Genomic DNA, 21,446 nt, shown 5'->3' on the forward strand with positions numbered 1-21,446 from the left:
CCTGTGCATTTCCTGCTTCAATCAAAATTGGTATTTAGAAAGCCCTCCTCATTATCCTCACATTTTGACATTGTGAGAGTAAGACGACATCTAATAGCTGACCAACAATACCTTGCCATGGCAAAGCTTCAGACGGGTTGTTCTAAGATGGAAGTGGCCACTGAGCTTAGAGTGTCACCAGCAGGTTGCTACAGAGAGACTGGAAGAGTGACAGAAGATAGAAATGTACATCCTTTGGCTATCTCACCCAATGATAAGTGATTCAATGAGAATAGTGTCCTGCGGCACCAGATGAAAAATGCCATTCACCTTATGGCTTACTTAAGGGAGGTGAGATCAACCCAGGCACTGGTGCCATCGTCTTGCATGGGCCAGAGAGCATAAATGTTGGACAAGGGACCATTTGGTCTCAGTGCTGTTCTCTTGTGAAAATCAACTTATGGTGAACAAATTTTGGCTGCCAATGAAGTTGGAGATCTTAAGGAGAGTGTTATGCATTAGCCACTGCCGTCACCTCATGAGCCTGTGGTGGTGGTGTTACAGTAGGTGCTTTTACACTGGCAAGTCGTACTCTAACTGGTTAATATGTGGTTTAGTTCTACCCCAGTTGTGAGCATCTCCAATCTACAGTCTGTTCCTCACTTTTGTGGGCAAGCCATGAATGTGCAGCAGCTGTGGTCAGCTCTCTGCTGATGACACCCAGCGATGAAGAACCTTCAGGTTGTGATTCTGATATTTCATTTGGTCTCATAGAAATTCAGTGCTTTCCAAACATGATGATAAACGGTCAGCTCAGCTGATAATTTTGCATATAAAGATGGAAAGACATAATCAATCGGATCACTTCTGTTCAGTGCAGCTAGTACTACCCATAAAGTAGGTAGGAAAGTAAGGACACAATTTTTTTTCATTGAGGTTCTGATATGGTGGGTGCCTAAACCAGGTGGTGAGAAAATTGGTAGATTAGAATGAATAAGTGAAGAATAAAAGGGCTAATGTTCATACGTGTAATATGCTAAACAAAAATAACTTGAGCTTGTCTAAAAGTGTAGCAGAGTGCCTTTGGAGGAGAGGAGGGAGATAAAAATTTATTCTGACTATGGGACCTTCAGGTCCCCAGGTGTTTCACGTCACTTCAGTCGGCCAGCTGTTAAACAGAGATGACTAAATTGCCGGCTCAACTATGAGGACATTCAGGGGTAATAATATTTGATTTAGTTTTTATTATGAAGAAAGGGGTTTTAAAATTTCATAGATAAAATACCTGCTGTGCAACCTAAAAAATTCTCACCAAGGGACGTATGTTCAGTTACACAATACATTGTAATCTTTGTGAGGGTCACAAAGCGAAGCATTTTTAACAGAGCAGTCACTTTATAGAAAAATGAACACATCTTTATACCTCTTATTGTGAGACGGTTCGCATGTAACCAGCTCTCTTTTTCCCTTCAGAAGTGACGAGACAGAATTTGTTTGAGTCCAGGCATGGAGTGCTTTGTGAAAGAGGTTAAACTTTCCATGTGTCAAAATGTTGCACCTAGACAAAAAAAAAAAAAAAACTAATCAAGAAAGACCAACTCCACATCAAATTGACTAGTCAGAGCTTTAACAGATACTATTTTTTTTAACCGTTATGGTCCATCTTTCTGTGATTGGACATTACAGTGGTGAGGTGAAAGGGAAACTGAGTATAAAAGGAGAGGATTTAGAGATAAAAGAAAGAAGCTTTTTTTATGTCCCTTAGACCCTCTTTTGAATTGAAGGTATGGTGGTTGTTTGGATTTTTAGTTTTTCTTTTAAGGGGGGATTGAATCGATTGAGATTGTGTTCTTTCAGCAAGCTAATTTCATGGGCATTCCTAAAAGCATCGTTTTAGGGGAGAATCAAAAGCTCTCGGTGGTGAGCTCAGTCTTGTTCCATTTTTCCCACTCTTTCTCTCTCTCCGTCTCTCACCATCTTCCTCTGATGGTTTCTATACTCAGTAGATTTGAGCAACTTTTCTTTGTGGCCTTCCACTTCTGCCTCTTTTCCTTGCTTTGTACCCTCCTCTTTTGTCATCCCTTTTCTCCCCATGAAAAGAATAAAGGGAGCGGAGGGATAGTCTGTTATTGTCTCCTTGTGGGCTGTGATAGAGAACTGAATAGAGAAACATTTGGGTTTATCATGCAGATTTATCCCTCTTTGTTTCTCACTGTTTTTAAAAGTTGATGCAGATTTAAAGGGAATAGCTATGCAAAAAAAGAAAAAAAAATCCTTTATACTTCATGTATCATCTACTATGTATAGATAAAAATGGACGGCCTTTGGTTTTTGTCTGTGTAATAATCATTAGTAATTACTATAGCATATGTGGCAACTTGTCCATTCTGAGTAATCATCTTTACATGTAGGATGTTTATTGGAGAAATTAACTACACTGTAAATGAAGCATGAACAGATTTATTTATGCAAGCTTACTCGGTTTTCCTTGTTCAAAATAACAGATTTATCAGTTTCCATGGTTTCTGGCATTCACAGCTCGCATTTAGATATGTATCCCCATGACCCTGAAGCGTGAGGTTGCGATTGAAATTTCTAACCAAGGGCCAAGTTTCCTCTCGTTCTTTCTTATTTTTGTTTGGGGAAAAAAAACTTTCAAAATGTCTGTGAAGGCAAATAAATGGAGAAAAGCGGGGGAGTTTTGCATCCGACTTCAGTTGGGTAAAAAAAAAATACTCAGACCATTAAACACTGATTCTTATACTTTACTCTTTTCCAGTAAGCATTTCTGCTTTTTCTATCATATGATATTCATCTCTTGAGTGAACTGCTCCAGAGAGCAGTTTAACTCAACAGATGTTGAATATTGGAGTAAGTTTGCTTTTTGGCTGCATTATTAAGAGATCGCCTCTGTTACCATCTTCCACAAAAGCTGCCCCACTATAAACAACCTTCAATGGAGATATTTTCTGGATCATCCAGTAAGAAAGATCATACAATTGTGAAGTGTCCAAAAGAAAAAAAATGCAGCATTTATTTCTCTAATTACTAAGCATAGGCCTGCAGGAAGTTCTTTCTGTATGACACCCTTAAGTCTCATGATAACAAAAATGTGTCCCATCTAACCCCCCAAAAGAAACGCATCAACTATATATATATATATATATATATTTTTTTTTTTTTACTTGAGAAAAAAATATGAATTCACCATTGTAGAAAGTGACATCAATAAAATTCAGTTACTGTTGCTTTGATTTTAGCATTTAGACTTAGACAAAAATATTAAATAAATCTGTTACTGCTTTTAAGTAAACCTGGTAATTGGGCAGAATTTTACGTCGTGACCTCTAGTAAGACCTCTATCTGCCCGACTGATATTTAATCAGTCAGCCTAAATGCAGGCTCCAGTCGGAAGCTTTGCAGACAAAATGCTCCTGGCTTCCCTACTGTCGTTCTGAAACATCATACAGACAGATGGCACTCACCCAGTTTTCATGGCAGATTGTTTCTCTAAACGCCTGAAATATTTCACTCATAAATCATGGGGAAGTTTTACAGCTATCTTTCAGCCAGCCAACAGGGAGTCCACAGCAACTAGTGGGGGATGGGCACTGCTAGGATACTCTATGCTTCAGTCACTCCAGCATCTATTCTTACATGCTGTTTAAAGGATGGCTACCTCTTGATACCAGCAAACAAAACCTTGGCTATTATTCACTTTCTTTAATATTTTCCACTGGCTCCATCAGATCAATTATTTTGGTTGGTTAAATATAGAGGGAGAAGCAGTTTCATTTCTACTGAAAAGGGGAATAGGGAACTCACAGCTGTATTAATGTGCTACTTTAAGCCTTACACAGTAGAAACCTTGCTGCACGTAGTTGCATTATATTCTTGATAACACGGCTAATAATTATTTAGAATTTTTTTTTGAATGTTAATATTATTCCTTTAATCATCATAAACTCCTTTAAACACATACATGGCTGCAGTCAGTTGGGGTTATATATAGCACAACCACATGTCTCCTTTCATCTTTGTAAAAATTACAGTAACTGTGCCCTCAGGAAAAAAAGTACATCCATAGGTTATTTTTCTTTGCCTTTGTTCCGGGGATGTTTTGTCCATTATTATCGATCCATTATGTCTGGGGGGGGAAAGAAGCCTTTGGTCTTGCATGCATTTACTTATGTCTACTCATTACTCCTGTGTAAAGTGTTGACACAGATCATGTTCAGCTACCCCCACCCGCTTCTTAATGAACGCTTCATGCATCTCCCTGGGGCTCACAACCCGGAATCAATATGTACAATGAGATATGATTCTGCGTCACCAGTGCTTTCCACATCTGTTCCACTTTCAGGAGAGGGATGGACGGGTCCGGTGATGAGTATGACTATGTAGGTCTTCCATTCCTATTCCTGTAAACTAGATCATTTTGTACAGCCTGGTCCTTACTGAGTAATAGCGCTGCCTGGATAGAATTAAAAGGAAGGCTGAGAGAAGCAGGAACTGGAGAGAGGCAGTTTGCTGCCCTAGATGGAACATTTTACGTTATTCTTCTCATATCACGTACAACTTTTTGTCTTTTCACTTTTACCCTTCATTGAATACATGTATTTTTGTCTTTACTGGTATTAACTTCTTCTGCTTTTTGGTTTTCTTGCTTTCATGATACAATATTCATTCCCTGGCAATGATCTGTTTTGCTTTCTACATATTGCCTTTTCTTCTCTCTTGATGTGTCCCATACCATCCTTTTCTCCCATCTCATTTTAATATTTTCTTAGCACTGCCATTGTTTTATTGCTTTAGGACTCCATCTTCGTCTTCCCAAACATGTTTTCCATGAGTCTTGCTCACTCTTACTTTTTTCCATCATCTCTTTTGCACTTTTTATAACTATTCCTTCATATCACTCCACTCTATATTGTGATTGTCAAAGTCAGACTTTCACCTGTGTGCCTCTCTGCTCACCGTACCTCCCTCTCAGCTGTTTTATTACTGTTACTCTTTCACCCCACCTTTGCCTTTCTGGTCATTGCTCATCTTGTCTTACTATTTCTCACTGACTTTTGTTAACCCTGTGGACTTCTTCTGGTATTTGTTTTTAAATATTGCAAACTAAGGCAGGTGAGTATAAATTAAACACCATCTAAAGGTAAAAGGGAACAGTAATGGTTAGTGTCTAGCTATAAAAATAATAGCTGAAAATACTGTCTCATTGCAATAATGCATGGAACTAAAATGAACAATCCTAGTATTTAACATCAGTTATAACAAGACTAACATGTTACAAGAGCAATTAAGGCCTGATTTGCAGTCAAACGTATTATTCACACAGGATTACATAACATTGGTTTTAGCACTACAAAGCATCCTCACATTAATGTGGCCCACCTGCATCTCCTTAGCAGATCCTCAGATTATAGCTCAAGGACCTATTATTATGCTCTATTAATATGCAATCAGCAAAATACTGAAAACCTACTCAACTTCTATAAATATATTTCTTTTGCTGTAGCATAATAACCAATGTTTATGTAAATACAAATTTACATAACATTATCCTTTCCTGGTCCCCCAAAACAGGAAGATCTTGTTTCTCTCATTTTGTGAATCATGTTTTCACATTAGTGTTGTAAATTTAAACTAATCTGAAAAGACAAACAGTCATCAAGGACGATAATCATTTTAAGACCATACAGTTTTAGTCAGAGGTTTACATACCGTCATCATTGGGATCATTGTCAATAATTTGATACTTCTAAGGTTTAGTTTTTGCAATAATAAATACAACCTTCTGTGTCATTGAAGTTCAGTTGGTAAATCAAATTTATTTTGAATTTTCTCTAATCCACAAACGTCAAACTAAGACGCACAGGCTCTAATTTTGTATATAATTACCACACATTGGTGGAAAGTCACAAAGAAAGTTTTTGCATCCATCATTGTCCTCTTCGTGACATAATTGCTACTTAGTTTAAACTGATTCAAATAGCTTCAAACCATAGACTTGGCATTTAAGCATTATCTCTATAGTTACTTAAGCATGTATTATTATCTATGATATTGGGGGTGGGGGGAAATTCATAATTAAATCAGTGCTCTCAATCCCTCTATTTAAAATGACCTGTTGTGTATTCAAAGTTCTGAGCAGAAAGGTAGGCGGGCGCAGAAGAAAGCAAAAGAGAAATATGGTTTTACAGGCATTTGACCCACACATTTTATTAGGTGGTCAAAGATTGCGTCCTTGTCCCATTGCCATGAAGCTTATTGTCAGTGAAATGGTATAAGAGTCCTTGTTTTTGGCCAGCACGTCTGTGTGTGGGTACATGAAGAACAACCTTGTGTGGGAATATGAAGAACACACCAGCAGTATTTATAAACCTTTAGCTGAGGTGTCAGCCACTAGCTGGATTTTTTCTGTCTGCTTATCAAATCATGTCAGTGGCAGAAGAAAAACCCTTACACAACTCATAAGCTGGTAGAAATTAGTTTTAAAAATGTGGTCAGTGCTATTTTTGTATAAAGAGAAACTCCATGTTTAGTATAGCTGCTAGTGATTGAATGCTTGAGTGAATCAGGGCTTAGTTGGTTGCCTTTTTAATGACTGGCACAATGTTTTCTGTCATTTTGGTATTTAGACGTTCCTAAATATGGAGATTTTTCACTAATTACTCATTTCCTTGATTCCATTTTATATTAAGGTGCTGTTTGAGGGTAAATCGTTATGCTGTAGAAATCTATGTGTTTTCCTTTTTCCCCATTGCCTCAGTTTTCACTCTAAATGCTTTTTTTGTACTGGTTACTCTATGTGTCATCATGTCTTTTGTTTTCAGGGCATCAAGGCGCATGGGAGCGCCACTTTATCATCAAGGAGACAACTGAGTGAGTGTCTCTGCTCTGATATCACCTGACTGGACGTGACTGTCTTGTAGTGGTCTCCCTTGATGTAACAGATTGGAATACAGGGGGTCTTGGTACTAAGGCTTGATTATAACCTGCAGGTCTAATCACGGTTGATTAGACTTGGATCTGCACTTGTTTTACTTCACAAATCAGCCAATACTCTGCTTATGTCATTTGTTTTCCATAATTACAATAGATGGAAGTTCGTAAAAACCTTTAGGCACAGTCATAATTTGGATTTACGCACTTGAGTTTAGTATTTAATTGTTCATTAGAGTGGATTACTCTCACAAATAATAATTACTATTGAAAAGTTCCGAAAATGACTGATGCTAAGATTTAGATGAAGGTTGGTTATGTGGGGTAAAACCTTGGTGGGTTAAAAAATAAGCCAATCTTTTGCATAAATCAAGTCCTAGTATGGAGACCTTTAGTGTTTTGCCACCTGCACTGCCTTGTCCTGTCATGTCTACAAGAATGCTGCCTCATGTGCCGTACTGAGTTAATCCTACCCAAAGGGAGGCGGATCCACATGGCTCTATAAGATCACCTATTTTCTGACAATGTCAATGTCATACAACAGCCCTGTCTGTTACAATTCAGTCCAAAAGCCAATGTAATATTTTCTGTGGATTATATCAGAAGGTATACAAGAAGAAAAAAAAATCTTAAGTGAGACAGTGGCTCAGAGCAGATCACTATTTCCCAACATTTTGTTCTTATAAGCCACTGATTATCGCTAAATACATGGTTTTAAGCACCAAACATTGGGTCTAATCTCACATCTAATCTCACATCATGCTGAAGTGCTCAAAACCCAAATCAAGATTTTAGCTCATTGTTAAAACTAAAGCACACATTTTTTAAATGACTTGCATGTTTTATTTTTAGGATTGTTTTTGTGCTGCAAGATGCATTGAAGTATTAATCGGTCATATTAACAGCTGGATAACAAACTATCCGGAAAGACAAACGAAATGGCCACTTTATTAGGTACAACGTGGTAAAACTGAATTGGACCCTTTTTTGGCTTCAGAACAGGCTTTGTTCTGCCAAGGCATAGATTCAACAAGGAGTCAGATCCCTGAAATGTAGGTCCATATTGACATGAAAGCATTATACAGTTGCTACAGTTTTGTTGGCTGCACATCCATGATGTAAATCTCCATTTGATTGAGAGCTGGTGATTGGGGTACAGTCCGTAGAAGATGGGTAGTCGATGGCTGTAAGGGTAAAGCCTTAATTGGCAATAAAACTCAGACTGGCACAGCGGTAACAAGCACAAAGTGTGCCCCAAAAAGAAAATCTCACACACTTTTATACCACCACCAGCTTGAGCTACTCACACAAGTCAGGATTTATTCCTGCTGTTTACAACAAATTCCGCCCCTCACAATTAAAAATTTCATCTAAAAATGACACTCGTTAAACGAGGGAACTTTTTTCTCAGCTGCTTGTGTCAAATTTTACTGAATCGGTACAAACTGTACCCTCAGGTTCAGTCGTTAGCTGAGAGGTATTGTTTCATGTTCCTTTAGCCTACATTCTTCAAAGTTTAACGGAAAAAGTGTCATAATAACATTGGTTTCAACAAGTGGGTATTTGAGGTTATTGTTCCTTGTATTAGAGTAGTCTGGCTATTAATAACCCATTTTCATCCAAACCCCTATTGCTCACTGGATACATTTCCCTCTTTGGATCATTCTCCATAAACCTGTGGAATGTTAAAGTGAGGTTCTCACTTTAACATTCCAGCTTATCAGCAATTTTGAAATGCTCAAACTAACTTGTCTGGTACTAATAAAACTTCATGTTCAACTTCAGCAAGATTCCCAAATGCATATAGCTCTTGGCTTTTTAATGGCTGATCTACTCCCTGTGCAAAGTAGTAAATGAAAGGGTGTACTATAATAAAGTGGCCACTAAGTGTAGTTGATTGTGAACATGTGAAAGTAACACACATAAATGTCATTTTAATTCACAGAAAATGTTATGTTGAAAATATGTTGTCAAAAAGGGGGGTTAGAAATTTAATAAACTAAAAAATGTGCCAACGGAGACAAGCTGAACAAAGTGCTTTTTTTTTTTTTTTTTTTTAAGTATCTGTTCCTCGCCTACCTTCCTGCACTGTATTGAGTTGTAATCAAGCATGATGTAGGTTTTAGAGCACCAGTGTATGAATGCAATACCCCCTCCTGTTCATGTGTAAACTTTGCCCTGTTCCTCTTCGCACTTTGAGCTATAATCCCTAAATGCTTTGGCCTTTGGTTGACCTCTATTACTTGTGACTTTATCCAGACCAGCTTGACGCTTCCTCCTCCCTCCACTCAGCCACATTCCCAGAATACAATTTCACTGGAAGTTGTAGGCGCAGGTCTTACCACAAAACATGCACACAGATCACAAGTCTTCACTTAAAGGCCACATCCATTTTAAACATAAAATATAAAAGTGGCTGTTTTCGTATTGTGTGTGTGTGTATGTATGCGTGGATGTGGATGTGTACATGGGGCTTTGAGATCCTGAACCCCCATGTTGAAGGTTAAAGCATAAAAGGCAGTAAAAGCCATTAGCGTGTCATTTGTTTGCTCCATTTACACAAGGGTACCTATGCACTTTGATGCCTATGATGAATGCATGCTTGTTTGTCAGTGTGTGGGTGCAGTTAAGTTACTTTTTTTTATTTAAACATTCAAGCAAGAAAAATGTCATCATCTTTGTGAGTGTATGCATGTATGCCCCCGATTTTTCTTCCTCATTAAACTCTGTGAGGCCTGACAGTAAAGCTGTTAAATTATTAGTTGCTTCTAGACCAGTTGCATGGAAAGCAACATTAATAAGCTCAACTTTTTCATTTGAGGAGATGAAAACAAGTGTTGGTCTCTCTGGCTAAGTGTTGAGGCGAGGGATACTTCTTGATTAATATTACGTTTAATTTGAACTAGATGATGGCTCCAACGGAAAACCTCCATTTTTGAATATATTATGGGCCAAAAGTTATGTCATTAGTATTATAATTGCCCACTTGCATAAAGATGTTGGTGCCATATTTTATTGTTCAAAATGTAATTCATTTGCAGCACCCACATTTTTAGCTAAAAGAAAACGTGTCTTTAAACGGAAATATTCAAGTTGGATAAATGAATCTTTGAAGCTGGTTCACATTTTGCGTTGTCACATTGCAACCACTGACCGTAAGCCTACAGCCAGAGCTGTCTAACTGAAAATCTTTGGCAAGATTTGAAAAATGCTGTTTACAGACTTACTCCATCCAGACTTATTCAATCTTACTCATGGGTCTTGGTTAGTGGATGGTAGGCTACAGATGATTTGGGAAGAATAAAGTAGTCTAGATTTGAGTCAGTTTGATTGAGCTTTAGCTCTTTTGCAAACAGGATTGGGCAAAAACCTCATTGTCTACATTGCAAAGCTTTGGTTAGGGTGAGTTTCCATCAAAAACGTGCTTTTTCCTTTTTGAATAATGAGACAACTTGTATTATAGAGGCCTTGGCATAGGGGCTCAATTTTCTGAAGCACACATCTGTAAAGGGTTTCACTCATTCACAACACCAATGATTCTTTGAGTTTCACAAAATTACACTTTTCATAATCTAAACCAATAGCCTCAATACATTTAGTGGTAAAACCTAAAGGCCATGACTTGGAACGATCACATCCCATGTCACAGAAGTCTCATGCAGGGACATGAGGATGAAGTGCATTGCTGTGCATGGTATAGGGCTGGCCCTGGATTCTCCAGGCATACCAAGGCCAATGAGAATTCATTTGAATTGTAAATGCCCTGACTCTCTGTGATTAAGTGCCTTGTGAAGCATACATCTGCAGCTAGCAGAGCAAGTAGTTAGGTTAATATACATGTGTGGGGTACAGGTGGTCCACTGATACTGACTTAGTGGGGAGGGAAAGCAGGTGGAAGAACTGATAGAGAGACAGTCTCCCTCCATGTGGTTGTGTTTCTCTGTGCTTTTATGCATGTGTGGAGGTTTTCAAGCCTGTCCAGTGCTAGTCAAGCTGAGATGAAAGATTTCTTCTCTCAGGTTGGGGTTGCATTTTTAAGAAATGTGGTGTGTGCGTGTGTTATGTTTGTTTCATAACTCTGAGTTGAAAAAGGGCAGGAATTATTCCCAGACATGCCTCCATTTGTGAGCATCCATGCATATGTGGATGAATCACATGTTTATATCACTATTTCAGATACCTATCGCGATCTTGTTGTCTGCCCAGTAGTCAGGCAGATGAGAAAGTACAGGTGTGTAGGTGTGCGGATCCGTGAATGTGGTTTCCAGCTAGAGCTCTGTTTTCAAGGCAACACTGGATACATTCAGTTGGTCCCTCCAATCTGCAGGTGGGACTTCAGAGGGGAGAGAAGCCGCATCATCTTTAACAACCTCGATTCTATGTCATACCAGAACACAGACGTGAGAGCTGCCTCTGTGGGGGTGTTTGTATGTTTGTGTGTGCTCCAACGCTGGATAGCCGCCAGAGCACTTATCTAACTGTGATCCAGCACACCACTCACTGTGACTCCTAATTATAGACAGAGGTACTCAAACAGACACGTATACACACAGTTTGTACATCCTCTCTTGTGTACCATTCACACTAATGAGGAACACTCCCTAAGGAAGTACCCACACTCCTCTCGACTCCTTGATAGAGGCCACAGTGAGCACCTCCTCTGGCACCCTACCTCCCTATCTTCTACTTGTACAGAATGTTACACCAACCCATAAGTACACAAAGAGACAACAACAATGTGAACAAGACTAGCAACATGAAAGAGGGGAATGTAAAGAAAATTGGATGGAAAAAAGATTGAATGAAAACTGTTGTGGGGAATTGAGGAGATAAAATATGGTTTGCCAATGAGAGAACAAGCCAGCAGAGATCATGTTGAGGGAATGGATAACATGGGACTTGGAATGGCTGGTGAGACAATACAACAAGGAGGTGAAGAGATGGAGAATATTTGTTCTGTTTACTTATTGAGATCCAGAATGCATCACCACAATCCCCTCACACTCCCAATGGCTTTTCTCCGAGTCCTTCTATCTTTGTGCCCCCCTTCCTTCCCTTCTCACCTCATTTATTTCTTGCCTTTTCCTTTTCTTTTTCTCTCCTTTCTCTGTCATATCACAACATGCTGTTATGTGGCTCTCAGGCAAATCCCTAAATCTTTCAGTATTGAGCTCAGGATGCATTAGACTGTTGTACGTCCCTGTGCCATATGTTATGTTCAATAAAATATATTTTTACATATGATTGTTTACTCGACTACTTCAAGTTCAAATTTGGATTTTACAGGAGAAGCTTCTGTAAAAGCTGTTGATCTCTTACTCTACAGCACAGGTGTGACACACAGTGGTGGAGAAAGTACTCAAAAAATGTACTTAAGTAAAAGTACAAATACACAGACAAAAATGTACTCAAGTAAAACTACCACATTAACATTTGTACTTAAGTAAAAGTAAAAAAGTACTGGCTTTTAAAAATACTTAAGTATTAAAAGTAAAAGTACTTGCTGAATCGCTAATACAATATTATCAAGTGAACCGATCGTATTTAATTTTAATACATTAGAAATGTGCCATTTTAATGAACAATGCCACAGATAAAGCATGTTTTTATTGTGTTTACTCTGTAACATAGTAAACACAAGTAATGTGTCACCACTGGTGACACATTACTTAAAGGGCATCTATTCGCTGGCTACTTTATAAGATTCTCATCCATAAAGTGCATACAATGTGCTCATAAGGGGTTGGACATGGTCAACAACAATACTCGGGTAGGATGTAATATTTAATAAATAATGCTCAGTTGGTATTAACAAACCAAGAGTGTACCCAGTAAATACCCTGCATACCATTATATAACTACTAACACCCTGAAACTTTTATGCAAGGCAGGATGGAACTAAGGTTTAATTCTGAGTTTGTAGTCTGAATGTCAGTTGAAAAGACTCATCAGACCAGGCAGAATGTCTTGAAATTGTTATTGTCCAATTGTCTTGGGCGCATCAGAATTTTAGCCTCAGTTTTTTGTTCTGGGCTAACAGGAGTAGCACTAGATGTGATTTTTGGCTCCAAGTACTTTTGATGCAAGAAGCAACCGTATTTATTACTACTGCTGTTGATGCTGTGATTTCAAAGCAGTCTGCCCATTCTCCTCTGACATCAGATAAGTGTTTTCATTCTCATGTACTTTTCTCTTTGTTTGAACAATCCTCTGTGGTTGTGCATTAAATTTCCAATAGATCAAAAGTTTTTGAACAGCCCACATAGCACCAACAACAGTACCATCTATAGTTACTTAAATACTCTGCCTTCGCTATTCTGATGCTATGTTTGAACTTCTGCATGATTGTGTTGAAATGTCTAAATGCATTCGGTTGCCACCATGTGATTGGTTGGTTCACTTTGTGTTAACGAGCAATTGAACAGATGTTCCTAATAAAGTTGACAGGAGTGTGTGTAATCATTTTCACATTACTTCCATTTCAGATGTGTTTTGGGCTTACAGCTCATGATAGAAAGGGGAATAAAACACACACCTGATTAAGTAGCGGAGCATGCAGCTGAAATCCAAACCTCCTTATATTCTTGTGTGATGAATTGTTGGTTAATTATCTGACCTGTAAGGACAAATGAAGGTTTTTGTCTATTTTTTATTAATGTTCAATTATAGCAAGTCAGTTACTGTTAAAAAATAGCAAACTTTGCACTCAGTTAAAACATGTTAAACAACACATTTGCTTACTGGTGAAAGTTTTCATTACCACTGATTAGCAGAGTTCTCTTGTTGATCCAGCTGTTGATCTCCCCTTTAAACATCTGTTATGGTGGGGTATATTTGTTCTGTGTGTTAGAATGATGTTCTTTACATTGAGGTTAACACTACACAATGCATGTGCCTTAATCTTGTGCCAGGGGGTATTTGTAACTTAATTTTACGGAAATATGGTTACAAACCCCATCCTTGGATACTTTGCTTTAACAAGTGGCTACATCTATTATGCATATTCCCTTTAAAAATATTTCATCTTTTATAATGAAAACACAGTGTTCAATAATCCATCAATGAGGATTCAGATGATATGTAATAAATCATATATGTTATTCAGTTCCCGTTTGCAAGAGTGGCTAAAAAGGATTTTTATTGTTCTCAACAGAGCTTTTAGAATTACTTTCAGTTTGAAAAAAGAAAAAGGCTGATGATTGTGTTATGCTTCATGCTTCAAATATTTATAGGTTTTATGGCTCTAAAGTAGGATGTTTGCCCTTTAAATAAGCTCTTAGATTGATCAAAAACATCCTCCAGGCATCTGCAATGAGTTTTCTAATCTGTCTTTCTCTGTCCTTTAAATAACTTTGTTAAGGTGCGACCATTTTCATTTTCTGTCTTACATAGTGCTGACAGAAGAGAACAAAGCAAACAGGACAGGACAGAAGGGACTGTGGTGGCCACTGCTGTGTGCCTCTCATCCTTTCTAACCCCACCTGTCCTGAGGGGCAGTGCAGGTGGACCATCGGGGCTGTCAGCAAAATGTTCATGTGTGTGCCTTTCTGCATCCCCGTGCGTGTCAGAATCTCCGATCTGTGCCCCCATGAATGGTTATTTTCCCCCCACAGGCAGGACACTGTGACTCAGGGAGCCAGGCACCTAACTGGGCACAGATGGCAGCGACAGACAGAACGGGACGTCTGTGACATAAACACGTTAATAAATAATTATCTGAACAATGACAGAGGGTACACCCGAGTAGACGGGAGGCGGAGCAGAAGGATAAGAGGGTAGGCTGGAAGGATACATCATCCTGATGGAGGGATGTAGATTTAAGAAAACTGTAAGAAAGAATGGAATGTGTTTAAGGTGGAAAGAAGTGAGGCTAAAGAGTGATGAAGATAAAAGATGAGGTTTAAAAAAATTAACAAAATTGCGGAAATTAAAATGTGCACCGTAGCAACAACTGTTGATCACATAGTGTCTAAGTCTGTTAGCTTTCTGTCAATTGTTTTTCAAAGTGGCTATGGCAGTATATTATATCATGTGACCAAAAGGTAACAACAAACCTCTGCAAAGAATATAGAGAGGTTGGACAGATCAGAATGAAGGGACTCTGTTTCAAACGTGGGAGAACAAGATGGTGGATTTAAACCTCTGACAATAGAAGTGAGTAAAACGATGAAGTACATTGAAAATACAGAAAAGCTTCAAAAATCTGTGAATTCTGCGTATGACACACCAATGAATTAAAAATGAGTTGTGAAGCTTGCAGAGATCATGCAGACTAGCTCGTACGAGTATATGTCCTGCGCTGACCTAGTGTAAAACTACACACATTTGTACAGAAAAGCCCCGTTTGCTCCTTCTTCTCCCCTTGTAAACACTGCCTTGCCCTCTGTCCCCTTTTAATCCTGCACCTGTTTGGCATTTATTCAGTCTTTCTTTGTTTTCTTCATTATCTTCTCTCTGCCAACTGCTTTTGCCAGTTACTCCGGCTTTCAGTGTCAAGCACCATATTTGTGACCAAATATTCATATGTTTAAGTAACGGCTTAACATAATTAGAGCCTCGGAGTTTGACTGCAGTGGACATGCATGTAACACATGCGACACCACTCTATTGTTTTCAAACTCCTCCCTCCTTCACAACCTCTCTCCCTTGTTATTGTCATATTATTTGTAACAGTGAATTGTAATTTCTGTTAATTTGTGCTTTTTTTACATTTACTAGATGGCATTTTAATAAATTTATGCTAACTGTACCACTAATTCTGATCTCTATAATGTGAACTCAATAATCATCTTCTTTCCTTTATAATAATAGCTAAATCCAGGTGCTGTTCTAATTTCTTCTTGGATTATAAAACAAGGTTTTTCTGAGAAAAAAAAGTGCTTTGTATTTAAATAATTCAATTTACTGTGATGTCAGTACTGTTTGTAGTTTACATCTCTTTATATAGTTGATGCAATATCTGAGCTTTTCAGTGCTTAGAGAATAGAAGCAGACGCAATTGTTTAATTTAGAAATACATTCTGCTGGTCTGACCCTTCACATTAACCTATGCGAACATATTTACATCTACCATACTCAGTCATCCCTATTTTCCCCTTAGTATGCCTCCCATGTTTTCATCTCCTCATTTGGACTGTGTCCATATGTGTGTTGACCATGCTCATATTACACCATCTCATTTGTGTCTTTTTTTTTTTGTTTGTTTTTCCATTCGTCTACCTTCATTTGTCCGGAAAGCAGTAAGCAGCATGGTGTGACGGAGGAATGCAACAGGTATGCATGTCTGAGATGTGTCACAACACAAACCTGGGCCTGTTTTCTTTCTAAAGTTATTTTCAGTTCAGTTTCGTTTTCAAATAATGTCTTTTATAAGACACTGCAAAAAAAAAAAACAAAATAAGAGGTCGGGAATTTGGTGTGATCGTCTTGCTCTTTTTTTAAATTTTTTATTTTGATCATCACTGACTGATCCATTGTGGCAGGCCATAGAGTATGTAATGGCTGATGTGCCCTCTGGAAAGAAATAACCTCACAACTGGCCCAGCTTTGTGTGTGCCATCTGCCATCTATCCATCATTTTTCTAGCCATATACCGCTCAACCTGTTTCTCTCTCTAATCAAGACAGCTGAACATTTGATTTACCTTCGTTATGGTAAATTTGACCTCATGGGTGTAATCCAGAACATTCTATTTCTGTGTGGGTCTCAGAGCTCTCAAGTGGCTTTCTTATCCCTGCCAAATCTCCTCGGCTCTCTTCCTTTCACTCCTAAAGATGGAAATCAAAACCCATCTGTACGTTCTGACAGCATGTGTGAGAATGCAGAAAAAGGGGACTCTTGATTGACTGTGGCAACACAACTGCTTCAAACGGCTGAGACCCTATTTTCAGTATTGATTGACTGAGCTGCGTAGATTTCTAACTGTTCCAGAATAAAAGATTTAACTTTATGACTCCTAATGATATTTCCTCATCACATTTTCCGTGCTTGATGATGACAAATGCAAATTTAAGAAGTCTGTTTCTGCTGGTGTAAAAAATCTACAGGGACATTTATCACTACAAGCTTCATTGTCTAGTTCTCATAATATAACATGTGATTGATATTTTGATAATCATATTATGGTGTCCTTAAAATTGCTGCTGTTTATTATTCATTGCTCTTTTCAAATCAGCATTCATCATTTGTTGTATGTGGCATGATTCTCTTGAGATTTATAAAAACAAATTAATTTGCCTCAGCAGTCATTTGCATGCCTTAACTACCTGTCTGGAAGTAATTCATGCTGCGTGAAACCTCAGGTTGGCTGTTTTGATTGATAGCAGGTGATTTCCATAGCTGTGATTGCATTACCTTGTTTTTGGCACAGTTGGGCTTCGGGACTTGTCACAAGTCAAATGTCTCACTAAGTTTAAACTGTTTGAACTGCACCTAACACGGTGTGCAGAAATGTCTATGAAGCTATTAATTCATCAAGAATAAGAAAATAATCATTTGTTCCTACTAAAGTCAGTGTCTTTTTTTTTGTGATAAATTGCTTCGGCTTGGAGTCTTGAAGTAGAAATAAAAGTAGTGAAAGCAATAAATGGGTTAGGTAAATTACCACTCAAAGGAATGTACGTTATATGCAAAAAAATAAATAAATAAAAATAAATAAATAAATACGCCAAAATATAAAAAGCAGCATGAACATATAAAGTTACTTCTTCAACACATCTGAATCAGATGAACTGCTCATTACCAGGCCTCTGGAGGCCTGATTGACTGCTGATGAGGAACTTAAACTATTTGATTCTGGTTGGAATAGGGTTTCATCTAAAAGTTGAAACCCTATTCAACTTGCGGACTAGTCTTGGGCACCCTTCATTCAGGTGTTTTAAATGACGTCTGAAGAAGCAGAGAAATGCAAGAACCAATTAAAAGAGCTCTAGGAAGTACTGTAAAGTCACCGTTTTATCAATCTAAGCTTAGAAATCCTGGACTCAATTGTATTGAGTTTAATAACTCAATGCAGTTGAGTTATACCTCATTGAGGAGGATTGATAACTATATGCAATCCATCAATCCATCCTCAATAAGGAGGATGGATTGCTCCAAAGTCAGTGGGTTGAAATGACCAACTTGGCTTTGAGGTTGAAAACATTTTTTCCACCAATTGACATTATGAACACATTTTGAATGGATTGGATTAAAAGTCATTTTGTCTGGTAAACTGACTCAAATTGAATGAGTTTAAGTGATGTTAATTGAAATGAACTAGCTCTGGAAATGCTGGAAATCTGATGGAAATCTTAAGGGCCTGTATTCTCTCAGCCAGTGTTTTCCAACCCTGGTCCTTGAGACATGCTTTTTTATTGAGACATGTTTTATTATTTAAAAAAGGCAGCAATAATTCTGAAGTAATGAAAGGCATCAATGACTATTTTTAGATCTTTCGACATGAAAAAGCAGTTAAGCTTGCAATTCATAGTTTGTAGCAACTATTTTAACAGTGGTGATCAGTGGCGCAAAAAGTGGGTATGCAGGGTATGCAACGCATAGGGGCGCAGCACCAGAGGGGGTGCCAAAACCCCATCTGGAGGGGGCGGCGCGCCAATGGTGTTTTCCCATACACTTTAGCGCGCACATAACGAGGTAAATGTGTCAAAGTAAATGTAGCGGAGGGGGAATAAAGTGAGCGTCGCTCCTTCACCCTGATGTTCCTTCCCTCGGGTGGGGGGAGGGGGGCGCCGATCTACGTTTTCGCATCCACCTAAATAATGTGTAGTTGCGCCACTGGTGCTGATCTGTTCATCCAAGCGCAGAGCTGAGTCTCAAATTACCCTTAGATTTTTCACATCTGGAAAAGTATGTTGGTCTAGTGTATTAGTAAGGTCACTTGTGGAATAACTTAAAGCAAGAGCTGGAGCTTTGTTTTGATTTAGAAGTTATCTAATATTTGTGATTGCATGCCCTTTTTAAAGAAGGCATTAATGTCAAAAACAGGCCTTGCTCAGTATTCATCTTAGTGTTCATTCTCTATTATCAGGGCTTAGCAGCGTTTGACTATCAGCTGAGACACATAACCGTGTTCTCATTCGATTAGCCTAAATTAGACAAAATTGTCTAAGTGTGTCTGATTTTGATTTAAAAAATGAACGACTAGGACAAGACTGGGCAAATGATCAAATCAAGAGTGAGCATGGAGGATTTAGAGTAATGGGTTTGGAACAGCATGAAAAAAAACTGAGAAATATTTCAGTGCTCAGAAGAAGGCCAAGTTGCTCAGTTTTGTCTCTAGAGGGAAGTTAGCATTTTATCTGCCCTTTTCTGGTGATGTGACATGTTTTTTCCATCGCTGATGATTACAAAACAGATGTGTTGACTCAATATGACAAGCATGAAAAAAAGAATAATGTGTTGAAACAAACAAAGCAACAGTCATTTTTTTTAGGAAGCTGCGAAGCTGTCGAAATTTCTGATTCTGTCCTGCAGAATTATAGAGGCTCACTGAGATAACAACCGATGGCTCACAATATCACTAGAGAGTTGCTCTTTAAGTCTTTGTTTTTCTTCCACTCACATTTTCACCCGACCCTTCTTAGTTCACCGTTTGATTGATCTGCTTTGGCCTTTCCGCCTTAAGATACTTCATGTACTGCGCTGGTTTGCGAATTAAAATGTGATTGATCCGTTGTAGCAGCAGACAGCTCACAGCGCCTTAAGCTTAATATCGAAAGTGTGAATTTGTGCCATCATGCTGATGCATCTGTGCGTCCATGTGTTATCAACCATCTCTGTGTTTGCCTGTGTGAAGACGGTGACCATATTTGCAGAGAGCCTGTGCTGGTGTGAGAGTTGCGGAACAGCTGGTATGTCTCAGCATGTGGGGGCTCTCATGAGGAAAGCATGTGAGATTATACTGAAACACAGCAGGAAGCTACTTAAACTCTCCTTGAAACTAACCAAGCATTTCCTTTAGCTACAGTGCATCTTGTCCGTGAGGAACTCTCTTTGTGTTTCTGTGGCTCGTTGTTTGGCAGCCTCATCAGCTTTGTAGATATTTTAGTTCGTCTGTGCTCAGCAATGGGTTCATATACATTTTGCCAGCCACTTTATTAAATACATCTTGTTAATACCGAATCAGACCAACTTTAGCCCTCAGAATTGCCCTTATTCTTCAAGGAAGAGATCGGACTATAAGTCTAAATCATTCTCCAGAGATTTTTGTCTATATTGAGAATTGCATTGTGTGGTTAAGACTTATCAGCTGGACATCCAGGATGAGAATCTTCGTTTTCACCATATTGCAAAGGTGCTTTATTGGATCAAGATCTGATATTTATGGAGATTTTAGGAGTCCGGTGAACTCATCTTGTTACTGTTGCATTGTTATTTTGGTGAGAAGCAATTTCAGCAATGCTCAGTTGGTACTACGGCTCAAAAGGTCTGCCAGAAAAGTACCACCCATAAAATAACACCACAAGCACCAGCTTTAAATATAGGTACAAGGCAGAATACCATATCATTAATGCCGACTTCTGACCTTGTAGTCTGAAATTGAGACTCTCCTGACCAGGCAACAGTTTACCAGTTTGTAATTGTCCAGTTTTGATGAGCTTTGTGAAATGTAGCCATCATTTTCTTTTCTGTGACCTTCTGCTGCTGTAATCCCATCTGCTTAAAGGTTTGAAGCATTGTGCTTGAAGAAAGGAGCAGACATTGACCAGGTATTTTTTATCGTTTGCATCTTTTTTTTAAATACTCTCTATAAATGTAAGGCAGGATTATACATGAAAATCTCAGACAATCAATACTTGGAAAAGCCCAAATGGAACCAACAACCATGTCACATTCAAAGTTACTTAAATCACCTTCTTTCCCCCCTTCCTGATGCTCTGTTTGAACTTCAACATGTCATATTCATCGTGTTTTTATGATGGTTTGACTGAAACCTAAATAGTTTGACTTGCATGACAGCAACTTAAACCTAAATGGTTTGAGTTGTTGCTATGTGATAGGTTGATATCCTACCCACATTATCAAACAGTTGAATAGGTGTACATAATCAAGTGGAAGAACATGCATTCTGGCTACTACCGTAAAAGACATTACATATCATCTATGCAAGATTTTTCTTCCCTTTTTCTTGGCTCCATCCTTCATTACCCTGGTGGAGCAGGTCTTTATTAATGAAGGGACATCTGTTTCATTAAAGCAGAAAGATGCCTGGGAGAGGAAGGGATGGAAAAGCTTTAAAAGGGAGCACATGCAGAGTACAAAAATGAGCGAGGGTCAGACATGGAGAGATGCTTGATGGCTGCAGGGGGTTTAGAGGCAGACCAAGTGGACATAAAAGGCTAAATGAAATAGACATGCAAGGAGATGTCAGACCTTTAGGCAGGGATGCTCTCATTAAGACTCATGCAGTGTAGAATTGGGTCCTGCTTTTCACACCCATACATGAATTGTACCTTCACTAACAATATCACATGAATCATGATACAACAAGAATGCCACACGCCAATTTCAACCCA

The 21,446-nt window shown here is 38.5% G+C and overlaps 1 protein-coding gene across 3 annotated transcripts in view; it reads left to right on the forward strand.

Annotated features, from left to right (window-relative positions):
* The window catches only part of ccser1 (coiled-coil serine-rich protein 1), a 146,906-nt gene that overhangs the window by 84,722 nt on the left and 40,738 nt on the right, over window positions 1-21,446 (forward strand). The window contains exon 11 of one of the 3 annotated variants that reach the window (XM_008418423.3): window positions 6,822-6,870. The exons of the other annotated variants lie outside the window; for them this stretch is intronic. Coding sequence (XP_008416645.2) covers window positions 6,822-6,870 — 49 coding nt within the window. The remainder of the gene's footprint in view (window positions 1-6,821; window positions 6,871-21,446) is intronic. 3 annotated transcript variants of the gene reach the window in all.

Source organism: Poecilia reticulata, chromosome 9 (assembly GCF_904066995.2).
Source record: "Poecilia reticulata chromosome 9, P_reticulata-male-v2, whole genome shotgun sequence".
In the NCBI taxonomy this organism is placed as follows: Eukaryota; Metazoa; Chordata; class Actinopteri; order Cyprinodontiformes; family Poeciliidae; genus Poecilia; species Poecilia reticulata.